Genomic DNA, 27,903 nt, shown 5'->3' on the forward strand with positions numbered 1-27,903 from the left:
TGCTGAGCGGAGCCCGGGGGCTGCTGGGAGCCGCCATTTTGTCGGCGTGCGCTGGGCGCCGGGCGCTTGCCGCAGCCGGGGCGGGCGAGGAGGTGCCGGGTCTCGGTGAGTCGGCGGCGGTGGTACCCCCGCGGCGCCGGGGCGGGGGCGCTCGGTCCCCGGGTGGCCGGGGGGCTTGAGGGGTTAGCGGGGGCGGCTGCCGGGCCGGGGAGGCGTTGCCACGGGAACGGGCGCGCCCCCATCTCCCTGAGCACGGAGCCGAGCCGGGCCGGGAGCTCCCGTCCCTGGTGCCGCCGGCCTCCGCGCGGGGCTCCCTGCGGAGGTTCCGTGGTAGAGTCGCAGCGGGTGTCTAGGGGGCATCGCCTTTGCAGTGGTGTTTGGTGGAAATTCAGTGTTAGCAGCGCCCGAGGGGACTGTACCCGAGGCTGTTCCCTTTGTGCTGGAAGCTCTGGGTTTGTCAGAGTGCTCAGCCGCCGGGACCTTGTGGGCACACGGAGCCTGCTGGCCCCGGGTGGTGTTTTCGCAGAAATAAGGGAGCCCTTGCGTTAACAGAGCAGGGGCAGGGCAGCCTGTCACACCGCTGCCTGATCCTAGTACCTCTTGGCCAGAATGAATGATAAGGTGCGACGTCCGCAAGTGACTTCTCTCTGGATAGAACAGAATACTGTGTTTTCTTCACATAATTAAATAAAATAAACATTTCTTATGCTAGCATACACTTCCAAACTTTATGGGTGCTTTTGAACTTTGTCTCTCCTTCCCTACTTTTTTTTTTTAATACCCATTTCAAGAATGTTCTTTCTGCTTCTTGTAAATAAAAATGCAGCCTTATTAAAGGTTTCTATGGTAAGAGTATTTGTTCTCTCAGGTCACTTTTTTCAGCTGTAATTCAAACCACTTCAAGCAGTTCTCTTTTGCCTAATAGTTATGTATTTATGCTGATATATTTCTTTTTAATATTTGGTGTACTTCTGTTTCTGTACTATTGTCTATCTGAGGCTCCTGTCTTCCTGATAGGAGCTGCATCATTGGGTGTAAGACCTAATTTTGGTCTGGATAATTTCTGTACTTTTAAACTATATTGTTAGGCTGCATTTGCTAAAAGCTGCATTTGCTCTTGAAGCTGCTTTTAGATAATTTTGCAGATCCGCATTGATGAGGTTTTCATTATTGCAATCTCACATGATTTTTGTACTTCATACAGTTACATGAAAGTGTTATTTCTTAAGTGAACAACCAGAAACTATAAGATCTTACACTAAGCCAGTTTGGAATGAAAAGCAGACAACCAAAGGAAAAAAAAATCGATTTTTTTTTTAATCAAACAAAATGTTAAATCCTTTTTATCTAAAACCTTAACGAAGTCATTTAGGATATACATTAACTTAATGACTCTGTATAATGAAGTCACTGCATAACAGAGAAGACAAACTCAGTCTTCAAAAGGTGAGTTTTCATGTGGTGGATTTGTTATTTAAGTTCTTATTTGGATATTTTTCATTTTCTTAAGCCCTTTTGCTACCTTGCAGTTTTCTTTGGGGCCCTTTAAAGAACACCTGACTTCTTTTGTCCTTAGAAAACTGGGCAGCTACTTGTTGGCCAAGAAGGGCAAGGAAATGAGTTAATGATAATCCTGTACCTCCTCTGACTTTGCCCTTTGTAACCAGCAGCAAAAGTGAAAGAATTCCGATGTGGGCGTAGGGTTTTCTTGGTTTCTTTTTGACTGCTCCAGCTGATATGAGGCAGACTTACATTTGTTATCAGAACAGTTAGAAAATGCATGTTCATATCTCAGTTTCTGAATTACAAAGACGGATTTTGTTGCAGGCCTCTGTGTACCCACAATAGCAATTCTACACCTGAAGCAGTCCTGCCCGGGTGGGAGAGGCAACTGCAGGGAGCTGAAGAGTTTCAGAAAATCCAGTTTATAGTCTGATGCAGAACTCTCTGAGGGAGAAGAGAAGGCTGGATCATTGGATCTTTTTCTGCCTGCTTACAGGCTTTCTTCTTTTTGCTGTCCTTTAAATTTTATTTCCAGGATTTTGTTTTATCCTCTTTGCATCTTTTGGAGTTTCCCCAGTCTTAAAACCCTCGAACTTTCAACAAAAACATCTGAATTTCAGACTTTCCCTGACCTTTGATTTTTCTCAAATTTAAAACATATTTTAGCTTGGATTTCTTGTCCAAAAGATGTAATTGTGAAATGCTTTATTTGAATCGTAGCCTTCTTAAACTGTGCTGAAGGTTATATAGAAAGGAAAATTTTTAACCTTTGTATTTCTAGCAGCAAGAATGTAAATATTGGAATTTGTTGTAGAGATTGGTACATAGTACAGGTGCAACTAGTATCTGCTTTGATTAATGTATTGCTAAACTTGGTTGATGATTGGGTACTAATTTCATAGGGGGAAGCTATTGTAAATACCCTTTTCATTTTACTTTTTGTATCGGGAGTTAACAGTCTCTCGCAGCTTTTTATTTTGTCTAACAAGTGGTCTGTCCTGGAGAGGTCTAAGCCAAAATACTCCAAACGTGACTGTTGAAAGTCAGGCTCTGGAAGCAGATTTTTGAACCAGAGGGGGAGAAATATGTGGTTGTGCAGGAAGGTTGAAGGTATGTGAAGACTGAAGGAGACATCACAAAGCCTGAACTGGGTTGTCCTTCAGGACTAGGAATCCTTAGGACTAGTTGCTGATGATTCTGAACAGCCCAAACTATGCTACAGAATATTTATTATTGCCTTTTCTATCCTTGATTGGTTATCGAGTTGATACCAGCAATCAGAAGTTTGCCCCCATCCATGTGCTGCTGTGCTTTTGAGTGGGAGAGGAAGGGAGAGAAGCTCAGTTCATGGGATGAGTTTCTGCACAGCTAATTTTGGGAGCACTTCCTTTTATAGAAATGGGAATTGTAATACTGTACGAGTACAAGTGAAAATTGTTACAAGAGAACTTGTGTGCCTCCTGTGTTAATTTTGGACTTGATGACTATCCAAAAATCTTCTTTACTAGAGAGCAGGTTCTATTTTAAAACTTGCTTGATGGGATCTTCCCGAAGTTGAGAAGCCATCCTCAGTGAGCGGCATTACTTCTGTTACATAAAGCGTAAAATGAAGCGGCATGTATCTTGTAGTCCACAGTCCTTCCCCATGTGTGTTATGAACAGTTTCTTGTTAAATACAATGGTAAGCTGAGTGTTTTCAACAGGTGCAATTTTCATATTTCACTTTTGGTATGGTATTAGAATGAATCCCCAAGTCATCCCACTTTCCTAACAAACCTCACATGAAAGTACAGAGGATAGTTCGAGAGAGATTCCAACTTACACGATGAGGGCTGTGTGAGTGTATGCACATGTGCATGTACGGCCCCGCATGCAATAATGGTGAAGCGTTCCCACTGGTGATGCCAGGAAGAACCGTGTTGCTGTCAGTGTGTGAGCCTAAGCCCGAGCTGCATGCCCTCCTGTGCTGTAGGAGGTCCCAGGCTCACTGCACTTCCCTCCTACTACACTTTCTTTCCTTACGATCTGGAAGATTCAGCAGGTTTGCTGTGGCATTAATCACTTTATTGTAGCTAAAGTCGCATCTTAATACGTCTCCTTGATGAAAGCTGCTCTCTTTTTTCAGTCTTTTCCTTCAATTATGAGTTTAAATGATTTGTAGCGAAGCAGTAAAAGCTTGTGATGCTGCAACCTGGAGCACAGCTCACGCTCAAGAAGGGAGCTGCATCCATCCCAGGGCACTGCGGTTTTTGCTTAGCAGTTTATGCTCTTCCATATTTATTTAACGTATTTCTGTTGACTGGATAATTTGGTTTCTTAACCAAAAGAGCAGTAGCTCAGCTTTCAGAGGTTACATTTCTATAGTAGCACACTTCATAATCCCAGATTAATATTTTTTTTGTATTTAACTCAGCTGCTTTAAAGTTGACAAAAGCAGCTCATCATTTCCAGTCTTGAGAAGGCTGGAACTGCACAGGGATGAAACTGCACAGCTTGCTTATTTGCTTCCTAAAGTTGCTCTGTTGTGGCTCAGGTATGTGTATCCTTTTCCTTGAGGACTCTTAGGGTAGCTTTGAAAAGGACTGCGCCTTTTCTGACGCAACTTGGAGGCTGCTAATGGTCATTGGATTGATTTAGGGAAGATTCATTAAAAAAACAAGCCAGCCCCCAAATTGTTGGTGTTGGTTTCATGGATTAAAGTATGTTTCAGTTTGTATCAAATACAACTGCCAAGCTCTTCGCTATTAAAGGGGAAGATTCTGGAAGTTTAGTTGCAATTTCCTGGTGTAGAACTTGTAGCTAAATCAAATTTCTATGAATAATACAGCAGTGAATGAGTTAAATGTTCTGAAATTAAAAAAAAAAAAATTATATAAAATGTAGATTTTCTATCCCATCAACTTTACTTCCAAAGTGTATGTACAATGTAAAAAGTAATATTTTGGAAAAAAAAATTTTTTTTGTTTTCTCTATGTAACAGTTTTGTCCTATTACAAAATCTGAAATTGTTGTCACGTTGATTTGTGGAAGAAGCCTTTTATAAGAGGGGGAATGGTAAAATATTTAGGAAAATGAAGTTGTCAGTAAGGTTTGTGGAAACAAGATAGAAAGACTAATAGACTAGTTTTCCAGTAGGGATAAAAAAAAAAATCCAAAAATGCTGACTTTATTATTTCCCTGTGGTTTGTCTGTAAAGAACACTTACAGAATATCATTAAGCTGAAATGGTACAATTCTAAGTGACCTTGTAATTAAAAATTGATAGCTGAATCATGTATAGACTTTGGTAGGATTTACAAGAGCCTTTCTTGAACAGTATTTCATAATGTTCCTGCTTATGCCACGTATAAAATGTTCATCCAACTGGAACTGCCAGAGAAATTTGAGACTGCCAGGATTGCTTCTTCCTTTTTAATATTCTTTTGTTTTGCTGGGGGGTTATATGGAGTTTTTTGCGCTTGGTGTTAGCGCTTCTCTTCTTATACCCATAGTCTCTCTGTCTCACTCTCAGTATGCTTGAGGTTTGGGTTTTGGTGGGAGGTTTTTTTCTGTGAATTTTTTCCCTTCTCCTAACCTATCTTATTTTTAGGTACTGTCATCTGTAGGCAATGCATTTCAGGGGCAGCAAATGTCAGATCTAAATTTCTGCTTTGGATAGGTTTCCCAAACTAAAGATGCCAGCATCTCTCTTGCACTTTACTGTGTAGTAAGCACTAGTAAGGTGTGGCACAGCTAAAATAGTTTTCTCCAGACCTTCATTCCTTCCTCTTCCTTGGTACAATCATTAACAGCTCTAGGTGGTTATGTTTGACTGATGCCTCTGTAGGACCTCATACTTAGGCTGCAACATGCCAGTATTTTCTACAGCAGCTGATATTTATTCTTTTCTTATACATAGAGCTAAAACTCTTCTCAAGACGTTATTTTGCAAGTTGGCAGATGTGATTTTTTTCTGTGCCCTTGGCAGATACAAATTTGTCTCACTCATCTACTGAAAGTACTGCCATGAATCCATTCTTCTTGTTTATTGTACTGCTCTGTACCCATGTGACTTCTTCATGAAGAAAAATACCTGGTGAAAATCCTTCTCGGAACGGTGTGCTTCTATTGGCCTGGTTATATTTGTTTCTAAGATTGATGGAGAGCATAAAAATCCTTGTGACTGAAGTCCAGACTTAGGAGGATCTAATCGCCTCCTGTAACCTTGAGTGGCTGACTGACTTCTTACGGTGTTAAACCTTGACAGGAAGCTAAGTAGGACCAGTTTGAAAAACAGACACAGTAAGCTGAGCTGATGCATTTATGTAGGATTTGGTGCCAGATCAAAGAGCATAGTGTAGATATATGCCCTCTTTATTTAAAAACAAAAAAAACCACAACCTTCTCCAGGCAATATTTTTTTTAATGGCTATTGATACTTAGATATAAATGTGCTGAGGTTTGTAAATGCTTTTAAAATTTCTGTTGTTATTAGTCCTTGTAGGTATAAGTAAGTTAGTAGCATGTGTCTTCCTTGATCTAATTGCAGCTGAGCAGGCACAAAATGAAATTCAGTGAAGTGACACATGGACAGTCTGTGTGTCAGCTGGGACGGCATGTCCTGTCTGGTATTTACTTGGTGCACCACTCTCACATTTCAGCCTTCAGTCAACAATAAACACTAACATGTCTGTCATAGTGAGCGTGTCAAGTAGTAGGAGCTGGGTGTTGAATGTACCCTCTGGTCAGGAGCACCAGGCTGTGCAAGTGTATTTCTGACCTGAAGGTTACAGCCATGCTTGCCATGTGGAAGGAGAGGACTTAAAAATAACTCCTTGTAATGTCAATCTGTTGCAGGATTAAGGGTGGAAGTCATGGCTGGTAAAACACAGTGAAAGAGAAAAGCAGGTTCTGTGCTTCCCTGAAGTATTGCAGTCCTGGGTGGTGTGGTGGTGTCATATTGTTGCATAAAATCATACCTGTTCATGTTCTTAAACTTGAAATGAAAATCTTTGACTTGCAAAGCCCAAGTGTACAGTTTTATATTTTGAATAAGGTAATATCTTCGTTTTAAACTTTTGTCTGCGTTTTTTCATCTGAAGCTTAATCAATGGACTGTATAAATTGGTACTTTAGCTTGAAAGTGGGAGGTGTCTTGTGACGAATACCTGCAGATATTAAACTTGGCTCAGCTACTTGAAGGCTTTCAGGCTAAAATAGGCTTTGTTTACACACTGCACATGTAAGATACTTAATGCTTCAATAATAGTTTATATATATATATATATATATATATATATAAAAATAAAATCTCCTGGGCTTTGTAAGTGAAAACTAAGTTTAAAACTTCTGGACCTTCTACTTACGATTAATATGTGATAAATTAAATATGTGTCAAAAGGCTTAAATAACTTCCTCTTTGAACTTCAGTCTACAGCTGGTATATGTTGTAAAGTTTTATGTATGCATGGTAGTTGGCTGCTTGTTGTTAATCTACGTTTCTCAGCCATAAACTGTTTGAAAACTTTTTTTTCTTTTGCAGTTAATAATTTTGAGTTGTATGTAGCAAGTTATTGTTTATAATCATTGTTCCATGTAATATTTAAGGCAGCTGTTACAAGACCTGTGTAGAAATATTATTCTTAAGCAACAGTCTAGTTGTAACTTTACACTTTGAGCAGTTGATTTTAACAGCTGTCTGAAATAGAAGTAATTAAACTCAATGTTGTATTTCAAGTAGTACTGATGTATTTAAAGCAGTACATCCACAGAATAATATGTTAATGTAGTTTTCTGTTAGTTAAAACTGTCCTGAGAGATGTCAAATGGTGATGTTTATAGGGGATGTCAAATGGAAAGGGCTCCATGATGTGGATGGAGCATTGTTCAGGCTAGCCGATACCTGCAGAGGGCTTCTCCTGCTTCTGGCCTTGCTGAGTTGAGATGCCCTTTGGGAGGCTTTGAGCACGGTGGCTGCCTCTTTTTGCTCCAGGAGCTCAAAATGGTGCAATGCGGCTGATAGGATTTGAAGCAATTGTTTTATATATGACAACTGGACCTTATCTGAGTGCTAACTGTTCTTTCAGCATGTGCTTTTCACACTATTTGGGTCATGGGGATCAAGAGAGGTTGCTTATCTCTAGAGAACCCAAATGTGGTGGACAAATATTTTGATTCTCCCCATATTGAGGACATGACTTTACTTCTTTCCTTAAAAAAGGTAAATAAATATTGAAGTACTCACAGCACTCTAGAAAACAGTGTTTGAAAGAATAAAGTCATTAATTTCAACGTTCTAAATAATGAATTCATTATATATACGTTTATTGGTTTTGCCCTAATGTTTATTTCCAGTCATTTTCCCTTGATTGTTATAACCTTCAGCACAGTACATAGAGGGGTTTTTCTGCTTCAGATGGTGGTGTTACCAGCCTGAAAGACATTGTCCTGTGATTTCCACAGTGGTAGAGGGTGGTGCAGAATTTGAGGTAGTTCTGTTTGTTTGGTTTTGCTTAGCATTCACAGTTAATTAAATGTAATCACAGCTGAAGTGATAAAGCTGGAAAAGAACATCTCAGTTAAGTGAATATAATCTCCATCATAACATCTACTATTTCAGTTTAGTCTTTGATCTTCTTGCTCCCCTCTTTGCATGTGTTTCCTTCTCAATTCCTTAGGTATAATTCAAACACACAGCTTTCCAGGAAGCACCAAGAGGATCAACAGAGTAAGTGAAATAAAACAAATAGAAGCCAATTTATATAATAGTTCAAAGCTCATGCTGTTATTTCTGCAGGGAGAGTCCGTCACATATGAGATGTACCAGCTACGTGATGTTTTGAGTTCTGTAGCCCATATTTTTTAAAGGTGGTAAGTTATTTCGGGAGAAGAGGAGAAAATGTACAATTAAACTTGATATGCCTATAAGCACCCTGAAAAAGAAATCTTCCTTAAAAGAAGTTCTCTAAAACATAAATGTTTGCCAATTACTTGAAATCAAAATTTTCAGAACTTCCGTCTTATTAAATATATATATATATATATATATATATATTATATAAGAAAATGAGGTGTCTTTAATTTTCTGTTGGGGTTGAGGGCAGGGGGTTGAGGTTCATTGAAAGAGTCCAGAGATGGACTGCAGGACCCGGGCTCGCCCATGAAGCATAAGCATGAATCAGAGGGTACTGGAGAAGTCGGGCCTCACTCAAGATACAGTGTTTGCTCTGATTGCTTTGGTAAGGTACCACATTTAGTTAATGAAAAATAATAACTTAGTGTGAGCAGTGTATGCATGTTATAGTAAAGTTCAAACCTAGCGCACGTTGATGTATTTTTTTTTATTTTTATCCATGCATATGAATAATACTGCTATACTAGACTTTTATTTTTTTTAAGAATGGAAAATTTTCAGATGAGTTGTGATAAAACATCAGTTCTTCAAGTTCTGCCTGTTCAAGTTCTGCTTCTTGAAGTGCTGCTTAAAACATGTTGGTAGCTTATGAGAAATGGAGGCATAGGAAATTGTGTCTCTTAACTATTTTTTAACTTCCCACGTCCTAGTCATCATTGCAGTGTGAGGTCACCCATCTGACAGGAGGAACCAAGGGGGATCTTTGTTTCTCTAGTAAATTCTTCGGATGTCAGACTTGAGCCTCTGTCCGTTTCCTCCCCTTTTGCTGAAGTGAGGGAGGGCAAATGACAGAGGGTGGCTGAGCACATTGTGATTTGCCTCAGTTAGTTTGTATCAACAGATCCAAAAGGGATGGAGAAGCTCTGTTCTGGTTTTAAAGTATATATACAATTTATTATGTAAAAATTTTTATAGGGTAAGAGTCGTGTTTTGTGTTTTTCATTGTTTCTGAGCTGGTTTCTATGTAAGTAAAGTAAAAAGAAAGATACGCTGCTATTCATACATTGAAAGCACGTGTATTTGTTTTTTCAAGATTGATTTTGAGAAGGAATCTCTGAAGGGTGTGAGTAAGCTTTGTTTGCTGCCTTCTGGGAAGTCTTGTAGACATGAAGATAAGAAAAAGAGTGTGCAGCTCAGGCTATTTGGGTACTACAAATAGTTATATGAACACAGTGTAGTAATAACGATGAGAGTCCCTTAAGGTCATTTGAGATCTTTACAGAAACAGTCCTGGAAGATTTCAAAATAAGGGTTTTAAAAGGAAATAAACATGAACCTTTAAACTTGTTGTTATAAAAGCGGGTTTCTTTATTAGTAGTATGTATCATGACAGTTCTCGTATTACTACATGTAATTACTGTTTTTGCCCTTTGAAAGTCCAAACAAACATATAGGTCAGATTTCTAGGTCAGTCAATGCAATTTGTTCAGTACCTACTTCTGAATTTGCTAAGCTAAAGCAGAGAAGCACAGTATGATTCAGTGTAACATCAGGTGTTACTACACTAGTTACAAACTGCCTTACAGAAGTAATTCGGGTTGGTGCTCAGAACTAGTCACCTCTCTGTGGCTGCACGAAGTGAGCATGCCGGCTCTCCAACGTCATGTTTTCTCACCCTGCTTAGTGGTTAATGAGCTTTGTCATTTCGGCAAGCGAGGCTGTGATTCTGCAATGCACAGTAATTTTCCCCACCCGTGTCAGAAATTTGAATAAGTTTTTGCCTCTTCTTGCTAAATCTGGTATTATACGAACAGATATAATTGCAACATCTGCACTGACCGTACAGCAAGTATAGTCAGTGTTACTGCAGGTGTTGGGGAATGAGAACTGAGAACAAAGCTTTTGGGCAGATAAAGGCCTCCTGGTTTTTAGATGTTTTCAGCATTGTTCTAGTTCAAGTTTCTCTTTTTTTAGACTGTCTCAAGCAAATGCTTTTCTTTGAGCAAATGTAGCTCTCAAGAAGGGTGTCGCATTGAACTAAAGTCTTTGATGGCAGTAACTGCTGACAGTACAGAGGGTCTTCCTGGCAAATTTTTCTAAGGACAGGTAATAACTGCTTGCCCGTTTCTGATTTGCTTTACGTACCTTACTGGTGTAAAGCATGTTCTTGCCTAACACAAGGAGCAGAGAGCTGTGGAGGTACTGCGGGCAAGGGGCAGTCTGGACCTGCTGTGGGCTGGTCCCAGCTTATCCCAGGCAACCCTGGAACTGATGGAAATAATGGGGAACCCCGGTGCTTTATGTCAGGCTGCAGAACAACGTTCAGACCAAGAGACGTAGCACCCTTTCCTAAACTTGGCTACCTGGGGCTGGATTCACCTGCCTGGGGGTAGGCTTCTCCCTGCCAGTAGGGGCACGGGTACCCATAGGCGGCTGTCACCTGCAGGCAAGCCACACCAGAGAAGGAACCCCTAATTTTGCAACACCAACTCATCCTATTGCTTTGTATTAATGAAGTCCTATCAGTAACGAGTTAGGTGGGTGCTTACTTGGAGTAGTTTGTCTCGAATGGAGTGCACCAGGTGTGCAAGAGGAACTGGTTCAGGGACAGGACCACTTCTAGTGAGAATTGCCAGGGCTGGACGCTAGCTTGGCTTTTGCTCCTGTGCTCACATGTGAGCTCTCAGTGCTGTTTCAAATCACAGGTGGCTTTGTGGCCATTTGAGGAAGAGAAGTGTCCTTTGACCACTGAATGTGACTTGGTGTGTCCTGTGTTTATTTTTGTGGAACAGCTAAAAGAGGAATTGGCCTCAGAATTTGTGGTTGGTTTATTGCAAAGATTATTGGTAGGAAATTTTTGAAATGTTTAAAATAAATGTGGTACTATTTTATCCATAATGTGTCATTTTTTGTTGTAGAGTAATGAGAGGTTTTTTTCCTCGTGGAGTTCAATGGATGCTGCTAGCAAAGCAGTGTGTGTGTTTGGCAGTACAAATATTAGTACATCCTCTGAGAGAGGAACTAAAGCTGTGACTTGTTTCCTGGCCGTGCTGTAAGTCCAGGAATAAAAATAAGCATAGATAGAAGGCATCTCTTGGCTTTGGCATGGCTGGTAGTAAATAAACATATCCTTAAGCATTTTTAGGATTAGCATCTAGCTTTGTAAAATTATATTTTTCCTAAATATTTTGCAGACTTCATATTGTGTAAGTTGAGGGACTACAACTCACCAAGTTTGCATCTGACTTGGACTGAAAAGGGTTGTTCTGTCTTGCTCTGCTCTGCACCTGGCAGCACTCGTTGAAATGAGGATAAAACCGCTTACATGACCTTGAAGATTTACCACTTCCTTGAACTTAAGGTTCTTTACAGAGGAAAACCAGCTAAATTAATGTAGTACCTGAATTTTTCATTACAGTTGGTAGGTTTCAGAGTCCTCTACAGAGTAAGTGGTGTCTTTCCCTGTGGAAGATGAAGCTGTTTGGCAGCGTGTACCAGGAAACTTCTAACGTGGAGTGCTTACATGGAATGCCTCCCTGTACTCGTGTAATGCTTACCTGTACTCTAACTTCTTTGTCTCTCTGGGGGATGTACTTGTGTCCTCTGAAGTGTGGTTGGGCTGGCTGGTTTCTTTCTCAAGTCCTTGTCATCTGTTCTTAAGGTCTACCCAGTTCTGCGAACTAGGCCTTTGGTGTGGTGGTTCGCATGCTCTCTCTCGGTAACCTCAGAGTAGTATTTTCTCTCATCCCCTTACTACTTTATTGATCCCCTATGCAATCACTTTGGCATGAGTAAGGTTGAACAAGCCTCTTCCATCTACTCCACCTTTTCTTTTGTGCTTCTCCCTGAGCAGGATTGACCAGTCAAGCACATGCTGAAGTGTCTCTGTCTAAAGGATTTACATCCTGTCAAAATTTGATAGATATTTTGTTCTGTTACGTGGCTTTTGCAGTGAAGCTCATTATTATTTGAAGTAATAGACTTAAGTAATAGTTCTCAAACAGAATGTGATTTTCTATATATTGGCTTTGTCTTGCTGCTGATGGTATCTTTTCCTTTCCTGGTCACCAGTTTTCATGATGCTGAACTTTAAGGACTTCATCGCCTTACCAAAATGGGTATCAGCTTGCCCAACACACATGAGCTCAAATATTCCCAGCAGAATAGAAAAGGGCAGCACAGATGACCTGGCTGTTAGATACATCTTGTATCTTTTTACCTACAAGATAATGTCATGAACTTAGCTATGTTATTGCTATGAATGGTGTAGTTAATTAAGAACCATGGAAAATGTATGCTTTTTTTTGTATGTGAGCTGTTGACATTAGTGCAAGCTCTTAGCCTTGAGGCTCAGACAGAAGAGGCTTTTTTGCCCACAAGCCTAAAGATCCCAAATCCAGAAGGTTTTATGTAATTTTTGCCTCATGATTTACACTTTTTGAGTTCTTTATATGAGCAGTACTGCTTCTAATTGCCATATATACGGTTTTGAAGAGCAATATATCAGAAATAAGTGAAATTTCCTTCCATTCAATGAAACATCTTTTCAGAATAATAAATGCAGTCTAGTTCTGTTTTCCAAGCACTGCTGACGAACTGATTGAGATTGACCATGAAAATAAGAACATACCTGTGCTCCATAGCCAGCACTATGAGTGCTAAATTCTTGCCTGATGGCCTGCCTTGTAAAGTTGCAGGTGGGAAATAGGATATATTACAGGACTCTTATGTAGAGAATGGCACTTGTTTACATAAATACATTTTGTTCTTCCATTTCTTTTTGCTAATCGCTGAATTACTGCCTTGTGCTATGAAGTTTGTTCGAGCACTCTTGTAGTAATTCAATTTACCGCTTAGCGAAGGAGTAAGCTTGAGATGTCTGTGAACAGTAGCCTGTGTTTTACATGAGGTTTTCTAAATAATCATATCACTGCACTTGTTAGGACAAGGGATGAATTTTTACTGTACTCCTACTTAATCTGTCTTGGGATGAAGGTTGTGATTGCTTGGGCTTTGTACACCAAGTTGCTTTCTCTCATCCTTATGGCAGAAGGGACTCGTTTGAGCGCTTTTAGCAGCCACCTGCTACAGAGGGGCCCAGGGTGCTCACACAGGAAAAGCGTAGGCAGAGGTAGGAGTGGGACCGGTGGTAGGGAGAGAGGCTGGTTCCCTTGGGGAGGGCAGGGAAGGCAAAAGCTGGGGTGGTGGCAGAAATACAGGAACCTCTTGTGCTTCTGCTGGCCAGGCATGAAAAGAAGCAGTGTGCTGGGCACCAGCACTAATCCTGTGTAGGGCAAGAAACTGAGCTGAAACGAGAGCACAGCATCTTAATAAATGGACAGTGAAACATCTGAATTAATTTACTCAGATATTTTGCTAAAAGGAAAACTGAGAAGTATGTCTTGAAAACATAAACACAAATCCGAAGGCTATTTTTTTCTTTCTGATGATGGATTTACCAGTTGATGTCAATCTGTAATGGACAGGTGGTTGTGGCATTAGTACGGGGGAAACAAAGATAGTTGTGCTGCGAAACTGGACTGTAAAATCTTGCACATATAAATCAAAGCCAGACTACATCACATTCAGTAACTTCATATTTTGGGTTTGGAAGTTTTTTGGCAGAGTGTTTGCCCAGAGCTTTTGTTAAATACTTAATTTCATTCTTGAAATTTTTTTCTTTTTTTAAAAAAAAGAACATTGTTTTAAATTTATAAATGCATAAACTTGTATACATTCCAGACAAATTTTTATTGGTCAGGTTTTATGATTCGTTGCTGTAAAACATTATGATCTTCCAGGCTTTATTTTATTTTTGGTTTAGCAGGCAAGGGTGAGATGGGAGGAACAGGAGGAGGCATTCTTTGTATATTTAAAGGATAGCTAGTTTAATTTAGCCTCTTTCCAGGCTTGCAAATGTGTACCATGGATTCTTCTGTCTGAAATTAACATCTATGTGCTTCATTTAGGAAATCTGAAAAAAGAGCCCTGCACATGAAGAAATGACGTGTAATGGCCCAGGTAAATTTGAGCTTCGTGACACTCCAGGCACTGACTGTGACCAGGACTGGGCCCAAGAACACCACCGACTAGGAAGCTTTGTTGAATTTCCACTTGATTGTCCGGTTTCAGCATCAGCTCTGGCACAAGCTGGCTTTGTTTATACTGGCGAAGGCGATAAAGTGAAGTGCTTCAGTTGCCACGTGACTATCGAAGGATGGCAGCCTGGGGATTCTGCAGTTGAGAGACACAAAAACCTTTCCCCAAACTGCAAATTTATTACCGAGTCTGCTTTTTTGGAGAACGATCTGCATCCTCTTGCCCAGAGCTACCAGCATAGAGCTGAAAATGGCAGCAGCAATTTGGCGTTCTCGCCTGCTCTGGATGACTTGCCTGAACTGGAGGCAGACTACCTGTTGAGAACTAGGCAGGTTGTGGATATGTCAGATATTTTGTATCCTAAAAACCCTGCTATGTGCAGTGAAGAAGCAAGGTTAAATTCTTTTCACAACTGGCCCTCCTATGGTCTGTTGACGCCAAAGGAATTGGCTAGTGCTGGACTCTATTACACGGGTGTTGGTGATCAAGTGGCATGTTTTTGTTGCGGTGGAAAACTGAAAAACTGGGAACCTAGTGACAGAGCGTGGTCAGAACACAAGAGGCACTATCCCAGATGCTTTTTCGTCCTGGGCCGGGATGTTGGAAATGTTCCAAGTGAATCTATTCCTGCTGAGCTTGGAAGAAATGGCCTAAACGATGAACAGCATCCGAGGAATCCATCCATGGCAGAATATGAAAGACGGATACAAACCTTTTTAAATTGGATATACCCTGTTAACAAGGAACAACTTGCTGAAGCTGGGTTCTATAACATAGGTAAGACGGACCTTAAAATGGCTAATATCTCTTACAAATACATTTTAATTGAAAAAGTACTTTATCATGAAAAAATAAACATTTTGTTATTCTAATATAGAATGATTTGCCTGAATTTTAGTTGAGTTTTTAATTCATTCCACTCTGCTCTGTAAACTAATTTTTGTAGTTCTTATATAAAATATCCATAACATCAAGGTTTTTTTTGTTTGTTTTTTTTAGCAAAATATAAACTTATCATAACATTATTTTTCTAGCAGTAAAATGCCAAAATGAATTTTCCTTGCTGGCTAAAACTTTGTTAATCTATCTTTCACAATGACAATTATTGAAGGTAATATTTTTTTTAAAATATGAAGTGCTGTCTTTCAGGTAGTGACCTCAGGTTTAACGAGCAGGCTTGTGGCTCATACACAAGCCTATGAACAAGGCAATCCAAGTTATCTGCCATTTTAATTAGGTAATGTGTTCCCATTATCATAGCATCTGGACACCCAAAACAAGCCAATGCCATTATGACCTACAGTAAAAGCTTTTTGAAGACAATGACTCTACTGGCAGAGTTTTTACTCTTAGAAATGTAGTGTATAACTTGGATAAGGCTCTGATATCTTTGTGCATTGGTTTCCCAAGTTGGAGAAGGCAAATAATTCCTTATTAGATTGAATTGCACAGTGCAGATAAAGCTCTTTGAAATTCTTCACTGAGAGATGCTGTGCAAAGTATGGCTATTATTAGGTCACAAAGAAAAGGGGGATTATCCAGGATAACTTCATCTGATCTTAATTGGCTTCTGTCTTGGTAGCTCCCGGAAGAGCTGTTTAATCTGATACCATTTGTTTTACTTGTGGCCATAAATGAAACTTGATATATTCTTATATGGGTGATACATGGGCAATATTTGTACCCATTAGAATTGTTTTATTAATTTCATCTTGAATTCCTAAATATAACTAGCTTACCACAGCCAAGAGAAATATGTACTGCGGAGGTGCGCTAAAAGGGCAGTTTGGCAGACCAGAGAGCTTTTAAAGTGACTTCCCTGGAAACTGTTTCTGGGGGGCTGAGAAGGGTTTAATGCTGCAGAAAACAAGTATCCCTACTTTCTCTCATTTCAATCACCACACTACCTAAGCAGTTTCTGTTGCAGTCTTTAATTGTAGCAGGCCCAATGCTAGAACTGAGAGATGCAATTTCTTCTAACACCTGAGCTAGTTATGCTACAGCTGTGTAGAGCCCATTAATTTTAATGGTGAAGTGGAGGAGCAAAAAGGCACATAAGCATCCTTTTGAATTAAGTTTCTATTAAAAATTTTCACTCTTGCTTGCTTAGCTGTGACTTAAATAGAAAACAGATCTCTGGTCATGAGGACAGATAAAGTTGTGTCAATTACTTTCCAAATAAATTCTTTGTGGTAGTCACATAATGGTGTGCTTATCAGTGGAATGTGCTATCTGATAATAGATTATTTTTAGCATTTGCTTTTTATCTGTATAATTACATGCTAAAACGGAATTCAGAAATATTTTATATGACTCATGTTTTGTATTTTTTTTAAGCTCAAATTTTTTCCTGAATGTTTGTTTCAGATCATATTTACTATGTCCTCCTTTAAATTTGATTTTTTTCTTCCAGTTGCAATTGCTAATCAGTATTACAAATACTTTTTTTTGTTTCTGTTTTTTCTTCCTTAATAACATAGAGTTTTATTTGAGAACTCACATACTTTTTTTTGTAAGCCTAATACTGACTTTATCCTCGTGTGTTTCCTAAGGTAACGGTGATCATGTTGTGTGCTTCCACTGTGGTGGAGGATTGCAAGAATGGAAGGAAAATGAAGACCCATGGGATCAACATGCCAAGTGGTTTCCTGGGTAAGTTATATTTTGCTGTTTTCTTGTGGCATGTCTAAGTCTTATTTATAGTATATTATGTCTTTATGACAGAGCATATGAATAAACATTTCAGAAATTTGGCTATGGCTTGACGTATTTATGAAAGTAATTTCATTTTCTAGTTGCTCTCCTCCTATTCCTTCATTTCTGTCATGTAGGCACCAACGTATTGTTATCTTCCATGTTTTATACTTTGTGGTCCTCATTTTTGTTATTCCAACTGTTTTATCTTCTATAATCTTGCTGTTATGTGTATAATGATCCAGATATACTTTAATGTTGTATTGCAGGCCTTAGAAGAGGATATTAACACAATGTCATCATTGAGAGGTAGAAGGGACTTATTCTAAAGTGGGTGGGGAAAGAACTAAATCTCAAGAGGTTGAGGGCACAGCTAAGTCATTAGGAGTGATCAGACTGAAAGTCTGCCATGAAATTTTACTTTCTGAAACTCTAAGTCAGTATTATATGTACGTCAGCTTGATTGTAGGGATTATTAAAAGGAAGAGAAGACTTGTGTCTGGAGTTACTGACATCTCAGCTAGCATAATTGTGAAGTTTTGTGAATACATATCTGATTATTTCCTCATTATCCAAGCAGTATATTCTAATTGTTATTTTAAGAGCTTGATACCTGCCAAAGTTTTTAATTTAAGTCAGGATACAAAATGGCTAGTTTACTCATGGTGCAAACAAACCTGAAGAAATCAGTTATGGTGTTGAATTCAAAATAGACTTCTGCATAATTTTCAAGGATTGAGGATTCTAAACCTGTAAGTGGTTTTTAGAAGGTTGCCTATTTTCTAAAATCCCTTTTGAGTCATTCCTTCTTTCCTCATTGTCTCTTACAGGTGGGTAAAACCTGTCTAAGTACAAAGTGTAAGCTACTTGTATAAAAAGGTGAAAGATATCTATCTTTTGTGTGTTAGCTGCCAAAGTCGTCATCTGCAGTGAAAGATTCTCTGGAAAGTTTAAGTTAATGTTTATGCATTAGCTGATCTTTTTTTTTCCAGTAGTGATACAAGCATCTCTTAAATATTAGTCTCTCCCAGTTAAAAGCATACAATTCCTAGTTTTGGGCTTGCTGTAGTAAATGATTAAAAGATATATTTTCTTGCTGCTACATTTCGCTCCTCATATGGGTTTGTCTTTGTTTTAATTTTCTTTGTTGTGAAAATTGTTTCCTTAAATTATACCTAATCTGATTACCTCCTCTCAGATAACAAAAACTCCATATATAACTTTTAATTTACACATCCACTTCAGTGGCAGTGTTTGAGTCTCACAACATGCTATGTATGTCCGTGAACTGCTGAAGGTAGAGAACTACTAGGGAGAAGTTACAGCGTTCCCTACATCTTCTCATAAATAAAAGCTGTGCCCAGTGGCTAGGACTGGTTGGAAAACACAAGGCACCTGCCTTACCAGGCAGGTTACGTGGGCTTTTCTTTGCTTACTAAAGACTAAAAGAAACAGCATTTTAATATAATGTTAGTTACTCATTGGAGTCCTATCTTTTATAAATTTGTGGTGTCGGATGGCCTGGCCAACAACTCTTTAGCTTTCTGTTTCACCAAAAACATGCAACAGTAAGTATTGCTGAAATGATTAAGATGTTTTTAGAAATGCTAAGGTGCTACTGATGTTGATTAAACATTTAGAGATTCAAGAAGCAAACATTCTGTATGATGTAGGAATTCTGTTGAACCTTTCCAATGCTACATAATCAACTGTTGTTTGCTGCTTGTGTAGTTATATTAAAACTAAATATTTTTGTTTATAGATGCAGGTTCGTGAGAGAGGAAAAGGGACTAGAATTTATAAATAATGTTCACTTAGGAGGTGGATGTAGGGATTCAACAGTAAGTGCCTTGCTTATTAATCAAATACCATTTTGTTAAAATAAAAAAGAATATTAACATAATTTTCTTATGGTTGCTCTTCTCATCTGTGTAATTTATAGTCTTCCTGCTGCTTCATTCATTAGCAAAAAAGTGAAAAACATTGAGGTATATTTTGGGTTCTGTTATTTGGGGTTTATAGATCTCACAGTTCTTCCTAATTACGTTATGGATCAGAGGTAGGGTACCTTTTATGTGTTGTATATTTGATACTAAACTAATGCTATTTTTTGTAGCCTAGGAATCAATGGCTTATGAATAATTTCATTATTGAAGTGTAGTAGATATCTTTTTTTCTTGTTAGTAGGGCATTGGTAAATTGTATAGTTACCAAAAAGTAAATCTGATGTTATTTTAGAATTCTTTGGTAGACTAAGAACTATATAAATCTTATCATTGCAAAGAAGTGTTAAAATGAAAATTTAAAACAATATAAAAAGCATAACAAAATAAGGATCCCTTTTTAATGTGTTCTCAACAATGACAGTTTTACTCAATAAAATAACCAAGATCAAATAGATATTTCATGTCTTGTAACTATGTAGGTTTCCCTCTGCCAATTTCAGAAGTGTAATTTTGTCATCTTTATATTACTTTTTTTAGATAGAAGCTGCTGAAGTGACAGTACTTCCTAAAGGTATCTATTTATTAAAACAATAATTTTATAATTAGGTATAAAAATAATAAAAATTATTTTGGACTATCCATATTTTCAGGGATAGTAAAGGAAATGGTTAATTTCAAAGTTGATTGTTATATTTTTCAATAACAAATGACAGGCAAAATGTTGGGTGATATTCTTCCACTGCTCCGTTGCTTCTAAGCAACTGCACAGTGAGGTTTATTTTCCCTGGAAGAATTTGAATCATGATAGGATAAATATTGTAAAGAAGAGGTAGTAAACCATGAAAGTACTGATAGGGTGCAGTCTTATTTTTGTATCTAGGAAGTATGCGTCAAGTATTTAATTAGTAGTGTTATGGGATAAATTAAAGAATACTGAAATGAAACAGTCGTTGCTTTTCAGTGAGGCAGGGAGAGTTCGACTGTTGAATGGCAAGGAATAGGAAGCTAAGAAAGCTTAAATAGCTTGTTACATTTTCGATTATTAGACATTCCTGCAATGTTTCTCACAAATATGAAGGAATAAAAACACAAGATAGTTAAAGGAATAGTAGGAAGACAGCATCATGACAGGGAATGATAGCTGTTGCTATTAAGTGTTTACACAAAATCTATTTTAGAAATCTCTCAAATGCTGCTCTTTTATGAGAGGAAATTAAGAATTTTGCTCTTTGAATAATCTTGTGAAGTAAAGAAGAAATTAGTCTTTTACATTTAAAAGAGGAGTTGGAAATAAGTTACACTGCTAACAAACCTATTCAAACAGTAACATTGAAAAAGAGGAAGGAGGAGGTCCAATAGACTGAAGTCTGGTTTCCTACAGCTGTATTTTTATTTTTATTTTTTTTTTTTTACTGTGGAGAGGCTTACTTCAGAAATAGGACAAAAATCATGCTTGTGTTTTGGTTTTGTAAATTCATATTTTTTGGTTTCTATCACCGCATACATGATTTTTTTTCTTCCCCGAACTGAATTACAATTAATGTAATGTTAACAAATACTTATGTGTTTATTGTGCCTTGGGATTTCTGATGAATTTCAGCTAACGTTCAGTTATGGAATTTGTGATATTAATTATATAAGACATTTGATTTTAGAAATTACATTGACACTGTTGAAGTAGTAGATTTGAATAGTAAACCCAGGAGTAATGTTGTTATAAGTAGATGAAGAGAGTCTAGGAAGTCTAGGAAAGCTAGGGTTGAAGAACTCAACTCTGAAATTTTCAGTGTTTTACAAAGCAATTCCTAGAACTAGCAAAATTTCCTAGTTATTTTTTTTTGCTAAGTATTTGCAAAGGTGTCTTAGAGAACTATTGTGAATACTGTCAGAAACTCAGTCTCACTCTTGTTATTTTTTTTTCTTGTTTTAGATGATCACTTACAGAATCATTTGGTACAAAATGCCATACACATGGGTTTCAGTTTGTCTGAGATTAAAAGCATTATGCAAAAGAAATTGCAGATGTCTGGAGCAAGCTATACATCTGTTGAGGATCTGGTAGCAGACTTAATAAGTGCTCAAAAAGAAAATCTAAAGGAAGAAACACCAAATGAAAACCCACTTGAGCAAGGTGAACTTATTAAATTGTAAAACCTATGTGTGTATTTTCATATCAGCTCTTTAGCCTATGAAATAGATCCTATTATTATCTATCTATCCTCAGACCTAAGTCTTACTTAATTTAAAGATAGAGTATTATAACTTAAAATTCAAGACAGTATTTTTGGACATTAAAAAAGATGAACAAGGGGGTAATAAAAATATTTGAGGTTAGTAGCATTTAGAAATATCATCTACAAAATAAATTGAGTTGTATTAATACCACAAAGCTGTATAATATTGAAATAGTCTAGAGTCCTGCTGGAAAAATTGATACGTTAACTAAAAAGACAAAATTACTGTGACCAAAAAAAAAGGCAAGGATAACTATAGATGCGGGGACTCTAGTGGCAAACTGAAATAGACACAACAATGTTCTGTCAAATATTAGGTATACACAAAATTAAAATAAATACTCCACTGTTAAGACTTTTCAAATATAAAGTTAGCATTAGTACTAACAGCACTGGATAGAAGCATTTTCCTTCTTGGCAAGTAAGAAAAAGGGTACTTCTAGGTGGTGTTTCTTTTCAATTATTTGTGTTCCAGCTGTGCTGGGACGTGCAGGTCATGGTCGGAAAGCTGTTGTGGTACATTCCACAAATAGACCAGAAATGAGATTTCTGACTCAAGAGACTTGTAGTTTGAAGACAAGCATATGGGTGAATTCACAGAGAGGGAAAAGACCATCTGGTTGGCATGATAGGCAGGGATGTTATTAGCTCATGCTTTTTGATAAGATTTTTCGTAGATATTATTTGGATAAAGAATTTGCAATGAAGATAGGCATAATTTTTTTTGTGACTGATTGTGGGGAATTTTTACCAAGTGGTAGGGGAAGGCCTTTGAATTGTGCATTTTTCAAATGGGGCATTCTATAAAATCCAGAGCTAATGTACAATGGAAAATGGATTCATTCTAGATTACAATTCTTTAAGCTTTTGAAGTATGGGCATTTTTGTAAACAGAGATAGGGAAGGAAATTATATCCTCATTCTTCTAATTGAGGAAACTTGCTAAGAAAAGAAAATCCAAATTACGTAACCAGTATCAGTGAACCTTTCTTTCACATTCTTTATAGATTTTGAGAAAGCTATTCATGGGAAATCTTTGGAAAGAAAAGTTCCTAATTGGAATATGCATAGTCTAGATTCCATGTATATTTCAAACTCAAAATATAGCAAATATAGATACTTTCCCTGCATTGGCCCTGGAGGTGGTGTGTGTGTGTGTGTGTGTGTGTGACAGGAGGATTCCATGTTACAGTGTGGCTTCCTGTCATGTGTAAATTTATTTTTGCTTTTTAAAGGTGTGACCTTTAAATCATATGAAGAGAACCTTGTCCCTCTGTGAAGAGCGGAAAAATTAGATGTAGATGCTATTAAAGTATGTTAACTTTTTTTCTATGTGTTTATTTTCCTTAGATCTCAGTATGGAAGAGAAGTTAAGGCGCTTGCAGGAAGAAAAGCTGTGTAAAATCTGTATGGCAAAAAACATATCAGTAGTCCTCATTCCCTGTGGCCACCTAGTTGCTTGTAAGGAATGTGCTGAAGCAGTTAACGTATGTCCTTTGTGTTGTACAAATATTCTAAAAAGACAGAAAATTTTTATGTATTAGCGTACAGTACTGTAGATGCAACTGTTTCCTGCTTTATTTCTTTAAATGTGTATAATGTGCTAACAGACGGTTGGTTTTTCAGCAGTCTAGCACACCTATTTATGGAGCATCTCACTTTAGGGATAATGTAAACAATAAAGCTTTAATCAACACTCAGAAATAGGAGTTGACTGTCAGAAGCTGCTAATTTTTGTTTATAACACTCATGTTCAACTGCCTCTTCATTGCACTACTTACTTCTTTTGTTTTTACTTCAGTCAAAGTTGTAACCTCAGATAACTTCCTGTATTTTCAGATCTTCTATTTGAGTGTTCACACTTCTATTAATGTAACAAATACATGAGTTAAATATATATATTCTTTCATGAAATGGAATAGGAAAACTGAGTGTTCTGATGGAGCAGTAGTGATGCTGCATTTTCCCCCACTAACAAATCAACCAAGTCATACTGAGTGAAAAGTGTATATATATATTTTTTTGCTATTTATTTGTAGTCTGTTTCTGCTAATTGTCATTTGCTCAGCTCTCATTTATCAAAAATAGAGCTGGTTAACTTCTTCGGAATCAAGGATAAAACAGTCTAATCAGAGGAAACAAATTGCTTTAGAATAGTTTTTATGTTGTTACTTTGAATATTCAAATGTCTGAATTTATTTTCTGGGGGTTACAGTACTTTCTGATTCGTTAGATGCTACCATATATCTTATCCCCTACTAATCCAGTGTTACTGGTTTTAAAAAAATATCAGCTAAAATATCATGTCTGCTAATTTTATTCTTGTCACTTGCTCATCTAAAGAGTTACATTCCCATAACATCAGTAAGAACAGGTTTGCTATACTGAATTGTCATTTTTTTTCTAGCTACAATTGCCTCTGAAGGATGTCTGTCTTGTCATTCATGTTTACGCTTCTAAGCTTCTGTAACCAGCCTCCAAATAATCATTAACAGGCTAAACAAACATATGCAACACATACAAAGAAATAGCTCTGAATGTTTCTGATTTTCTTCTCTTTTCTTTCTTGATTGACAAGTTAGCAGCATCCTCACAATTAATGGACCCTTTTGAAACTACTTTAAACTTTAAAAATATCGTAATTGCCTCTGTATAGTTGTGACTAACAAAAGACAAATTTTAACTGATGTTAATCATGATGTTAATCAGAACATTCATTCTTAAGTTCATTTTATATGCTACTTACAAACATAAAAAAGTGCAATTAATCCCAGGATGTAATCATATGGCAGTATTTAGATTTTTCTGCTGACAAACTACGTGTATTTAAAATTTTTAAAAATTATTTTCTTAATTGATTTTTTTCTGTAAACTCCAATACTGAAAGGTAAATAAATCTTCTGTAAGTTCAGTTCATAGACCTAGCTTGGCAAAGCCTAAGGAACACAAAGCTTTATTTATGTGATCATTCCTTTGCTTCATTTCGGTAGGACTCTCTAACTGAAGTTTATGCCAATACAGCTGTATGAAGAATCAGGCATTTGATAAAAATTGGTGTATACTAATTTTTGAAATTCAGATATTATGTGTATCATCTCAGGTTTTAGCTTCTTGAAAACATAACGTGTGATTGAAAATATTGTCTTATTTCTGTAAGTATGGTTGTGACATAATTCAGAGACTGTAAACCAGCTGCTCAAAGATTTCACCTTATGTTTGGTACTGCTACCCTGTAACTTTGTCTGTTCTGATAAACAGTTCCTGTCTCCCCATTTATTTTTTCTGTTTTCGCTGTATATAAGTGGCCTCAGTAAACTGCTGGTAGCCTTCTGTTTTTCTCAAAAATTCTTCTGTATACCGAGTTCATTCCTCACAAGAGATCTCAACAGAAATGAAGGAGATTTTTATATACCTCAAGCCCTTCATTATGACAGTAGCTGTCTTACTGTAAAATTGCCCCATGTACACAAAGATGTTCAATGTTCTTTTTTCTCATATTTGTAATATTTAGCATTATCCTAACTCACTTTACTGCTGATACTTTAAGTACAGCTGGCTTACAGTCACTCCAGTTATGTGACTTCCTTATTTTGTGGATGTACTAATATGTTCTGTGTACATAGAAATTTTATCTTGGAGTTGTACGCACTGAGTAATATATTCAATTAATGATACTTTATACAGAATATAGTTTTTTAAATATGATACAAGTTTTAAATCCAAGACACAGAAACATAATGTCTCTATTTTTTGTTAGATATTTGCTATGATTATATGAGATTTCACAGAACTGACATGTTGTTCTGGTGCAATTTTGTGAATATTTTAAATAAAGTGCAATCCAGTTGTTCCCGGAGTAGCATATTTGATTCTTACATCAAAAGATGTCATAATAGAAGGTTGCTTTCTGCTGCATTTTTGGTTTGTAACTCAACTGTTCCTAATTAACATGTGTTAGTAAGGATGATATTTTGAGAGGAAATAATCCATGTTTTGTATGAGTTAAAAACTGTTGATTTTAAAACAAGCTCAATTAGCTAACTTTTGTAATAAATTAGAATTTAATTCTTAGGAATATACGACTAGAACTTAATAAAGAATTCAGCACTTGGATTCATATTCCTCTTCTGGGAAAAAACAGATATGTCGTTCTGGTAAGAAAGGTTTTATTTTTGCTTTGTGTCTTTTTTGAAGAGCTTAGCGTTTGAGAACTCATACATACAGGGCTTTCTGAGACAAATAAAGGTTGGCTGTTCTGGCAGGCTTGTTTATAGCTCCCATATTCACTTACAGGGAAGGGTTTTTTTTAACTTGTATAGGAAACTAAAGAGAGGTAAGTGCATGTGAGCTGGTGTATCTTGCCTGAAATAGCTTGTTTAGTTAATGTTGCAAACTATGTTAGGTTTGTTACCTAACCTTGACCTAAGTCATGTGAGAGAGACTATCTGGATGAGCCGGATCTAGCTTACGGGCTGCAAAATTTGGCATGAAGACTAGCCAAAACCATACCTGGGAAAGAGATTGACCAAATGTTATTTAGAATCCTCATAAATTTTTATCATAATAAGGAGGTGAATTGGGATGTTAGTATGTAAACTGTTCAAGAAAAAAATAGAAATAAGGCACAATATCTTCAAAAGTGAAATGGATATTGCTTAATCTGTTTGCTTTCGTAGTAAATAATACAAAATGCTTGATATTAAAACTTAATACTAATCTTTAAAAGATATACTGTACCATTTCCTTTTTTTAATAAATATTATAAAAGATACAGTACTATAGTAATACTTCAAATTTTAATCATTTGGGAACATTAAAGGGTTAAGATCCTGTTAGCAAGATGACAAAACTGCTCTGTAGGTTTAGTTTTTTTATAAAAAAAAATATATATATATAATTAGAGTTCTATTCAGACTAAATGTGAGAAAATAATTAGCATACTCATCAAATTTTGACAGCTTGAATTGGGAAGATTTTTTTTTTCAAATTACTTTTATTTTCAGTATCTTAAAGAAACAGAAGAAATTACATGGACACTGATAAGGAGTATTTAAAGTGAGAGAAATGAAAGATGCAAATAAATGCAATAGAAGCACAGGTCCTTTGAAAAGGAGGTTAGTAGCAGGATAAAGATGCCTGGAATTTGGCTTTTACAAAAGATTTTTTGGAATGAAGAGCTATGGAGTAAAATCAAGTATCGTTTATTTGGTAGCTGTTTTTCTGCTGATTACTAAGTAAAATCTTTATTTCCATTTAACAGACAGTGGTAGAACTATTTGCTGCTCTAGGTATGTGGGAGATTTACATGGGTTTTTAATAATGTATTCAGGATTTTTTTGTTTAGAAAATGTGGAAATTACATGCCTAGTTTAGCATGCAAAGTAAGGAAAAAACAGATTAAATTCTTACATGTTTAGCTTTTTCTCAGTGTTTTGAAACATGATACTGATTTATTCTACAGTTTGCTGTAACTTTTATCTCCACAGATACTTAGCTGTCCATACTTTTTTTCTTGTTTTGTTTTTGGCTTGTTCTAAAGCCCATAGCACAATAAAAAGATTTTCACTGATTATGGAATTTTTTGGATCATCTTTCCTTTTCAAGTAGAGTATATTAAAACTTCTTTTAGTGTTGCATGGTTAATTTTGACCACAATGAATGCCCAAATGTTTATTTTGGTTAGTGGTACGTGCTGCCTGAAGCTGCAGGACAAATAGTTTGAAGTTTTCAAAGTTTTCATTTTTGTTAACCTAAGACATGTTAATTTTACTATAAAAGCTAACTTTAAAAATATATAAAGATAATGGGCCATTAGAAATAAAAATATAACTGGGTGAGAAGTTAATGCAAGCACTTGATTACCATAGTAAACTTCAGGCTTAAGTGTTGTATACTAGGATTAAACTTCAGAAGGTGTAGTAAATTTTGCTGCCATGATACTTAGTGGCAGAAGCAAATCTGTCCTGCCTTTCAAAGCATGCAAGTTCTAGTGTACTGTGTGTAAGGCCTACCCAAAAATGTCATAGACTGAAGAAGGATTTGGAGGTATTTCTGGCCTTTGCAATATTCTGTGGAGGTAAGTATGTGAAGGAGTTGTTGAGCAGTGTTCTTTTTTACCCTCCATTTTGTGTGAGATTTACTCCTACCAGCAAGAGGGCTGGTTGCCAAAGAGGGGGAAGAAGCACTTCCATTCATTGCAAGTCTCATGCAGGATGGCTGTGTTGGTCTTACGTCCTGAACCTGCTTTGTGAAGGGTGATGACAGTCTTCTCCAGTGAGATCACCTTCATTCCTCCTGCAATTGAGCTATGAGTGAATACTCACCCTGTCCCCATACTGTTTGTGTTTCATGTGAGTAAATTTTGCTGAGTAGCTTGGAAATTTGATCAAGAATATTTTTCCTTTGCTGTGACCCTGCCCTCCCTTTGCACTGATTCAGGTTGTTGAAAGTATGTCACCAGCTTCGTGAGTCACTGTATTACATTGCTTCAAGAGACGTGCTGATGCTGCTGTACAGAAATTATTGTGCCATAATTGTAAAATGGCTTTTTGTGGGGAGGCCAAAGAGCTGTGATAATAAATAAAAACTGGATTCC

The 27,903-nt window shown here is 37.1% G+C and overlaps 1 protein-coding gene across 1 annotated transcript; it reads left to right on the top strand.

Moving 5' to 3' along the window:
• The first annotated feature begins 8 nt into the window (after positions 1–8).
• XIAP (X-linked inhibitor of apoptosis) lies at positions 9–27,903 on the top strand. The gene is made up of 7 exons (XM_035541706.2): positions 9–105; positions 14,305–15,211; positions 16,987–17,086; positions 18,891–18,969; positions 19,612–19,645; positions 21,005–21,205; positions 22,659–27,903. The coding sequence occupies exons 2-7, from the start codon at positions 14,338–14,340 to the stop codon at positions 22,850–22,852; spliced, it is 1,482 nt and encodes a 493-aa protein (XP_035397599.1). The 5' UTR covers positions 9–105; positions 14,305–14,337; the 3' UTR covers positions 22,853–27,903.

Source organism: Cygnus atratus, chromosome 13 (assembly GCF_013377495.2).
Source record: "Cygnus atratus isolate AKBS03 ecotype Queensland, Australia chromosome 13, CAtr_DNAZoo_HiC_assembly, whole genome shotgun sequence".
NCBI classification, from domain to species: domain Eukaryota; kingdom Metazoa; phylum Chordata; class Aves; order Anseriformes; family Anatidae; genus Cygnus; species Cygnus atratus.

What these genes read in the sequence shown, in the direction of transcription:
- XIAP (XM_035541706.2), top strand. Translation starts at nt 14,338, where the DNA reads ATGACGTGTAATGGCCCAGGTAAATTTGAGCTTCGTGACACTCCAGGC. An exon ending in CATGCCAAGTGGTTTCCTGG is followed by an intron (nt 17,087 to 18,890) that starts GTAAGTTATATT and finishes TTTTGTTTATAG; the next exon opens with ATGCAGGTTCGTGAGAGAGG. An exon ending in GTGGATGTAGGGATTCAACA is followed by an intron (nt 18,970 to 19,611) that starts GTAAGTGCCTTG and finishes TACTTTTTTTAG; the next exon opens with ATAGAAGCTGCTGAAGTGAC.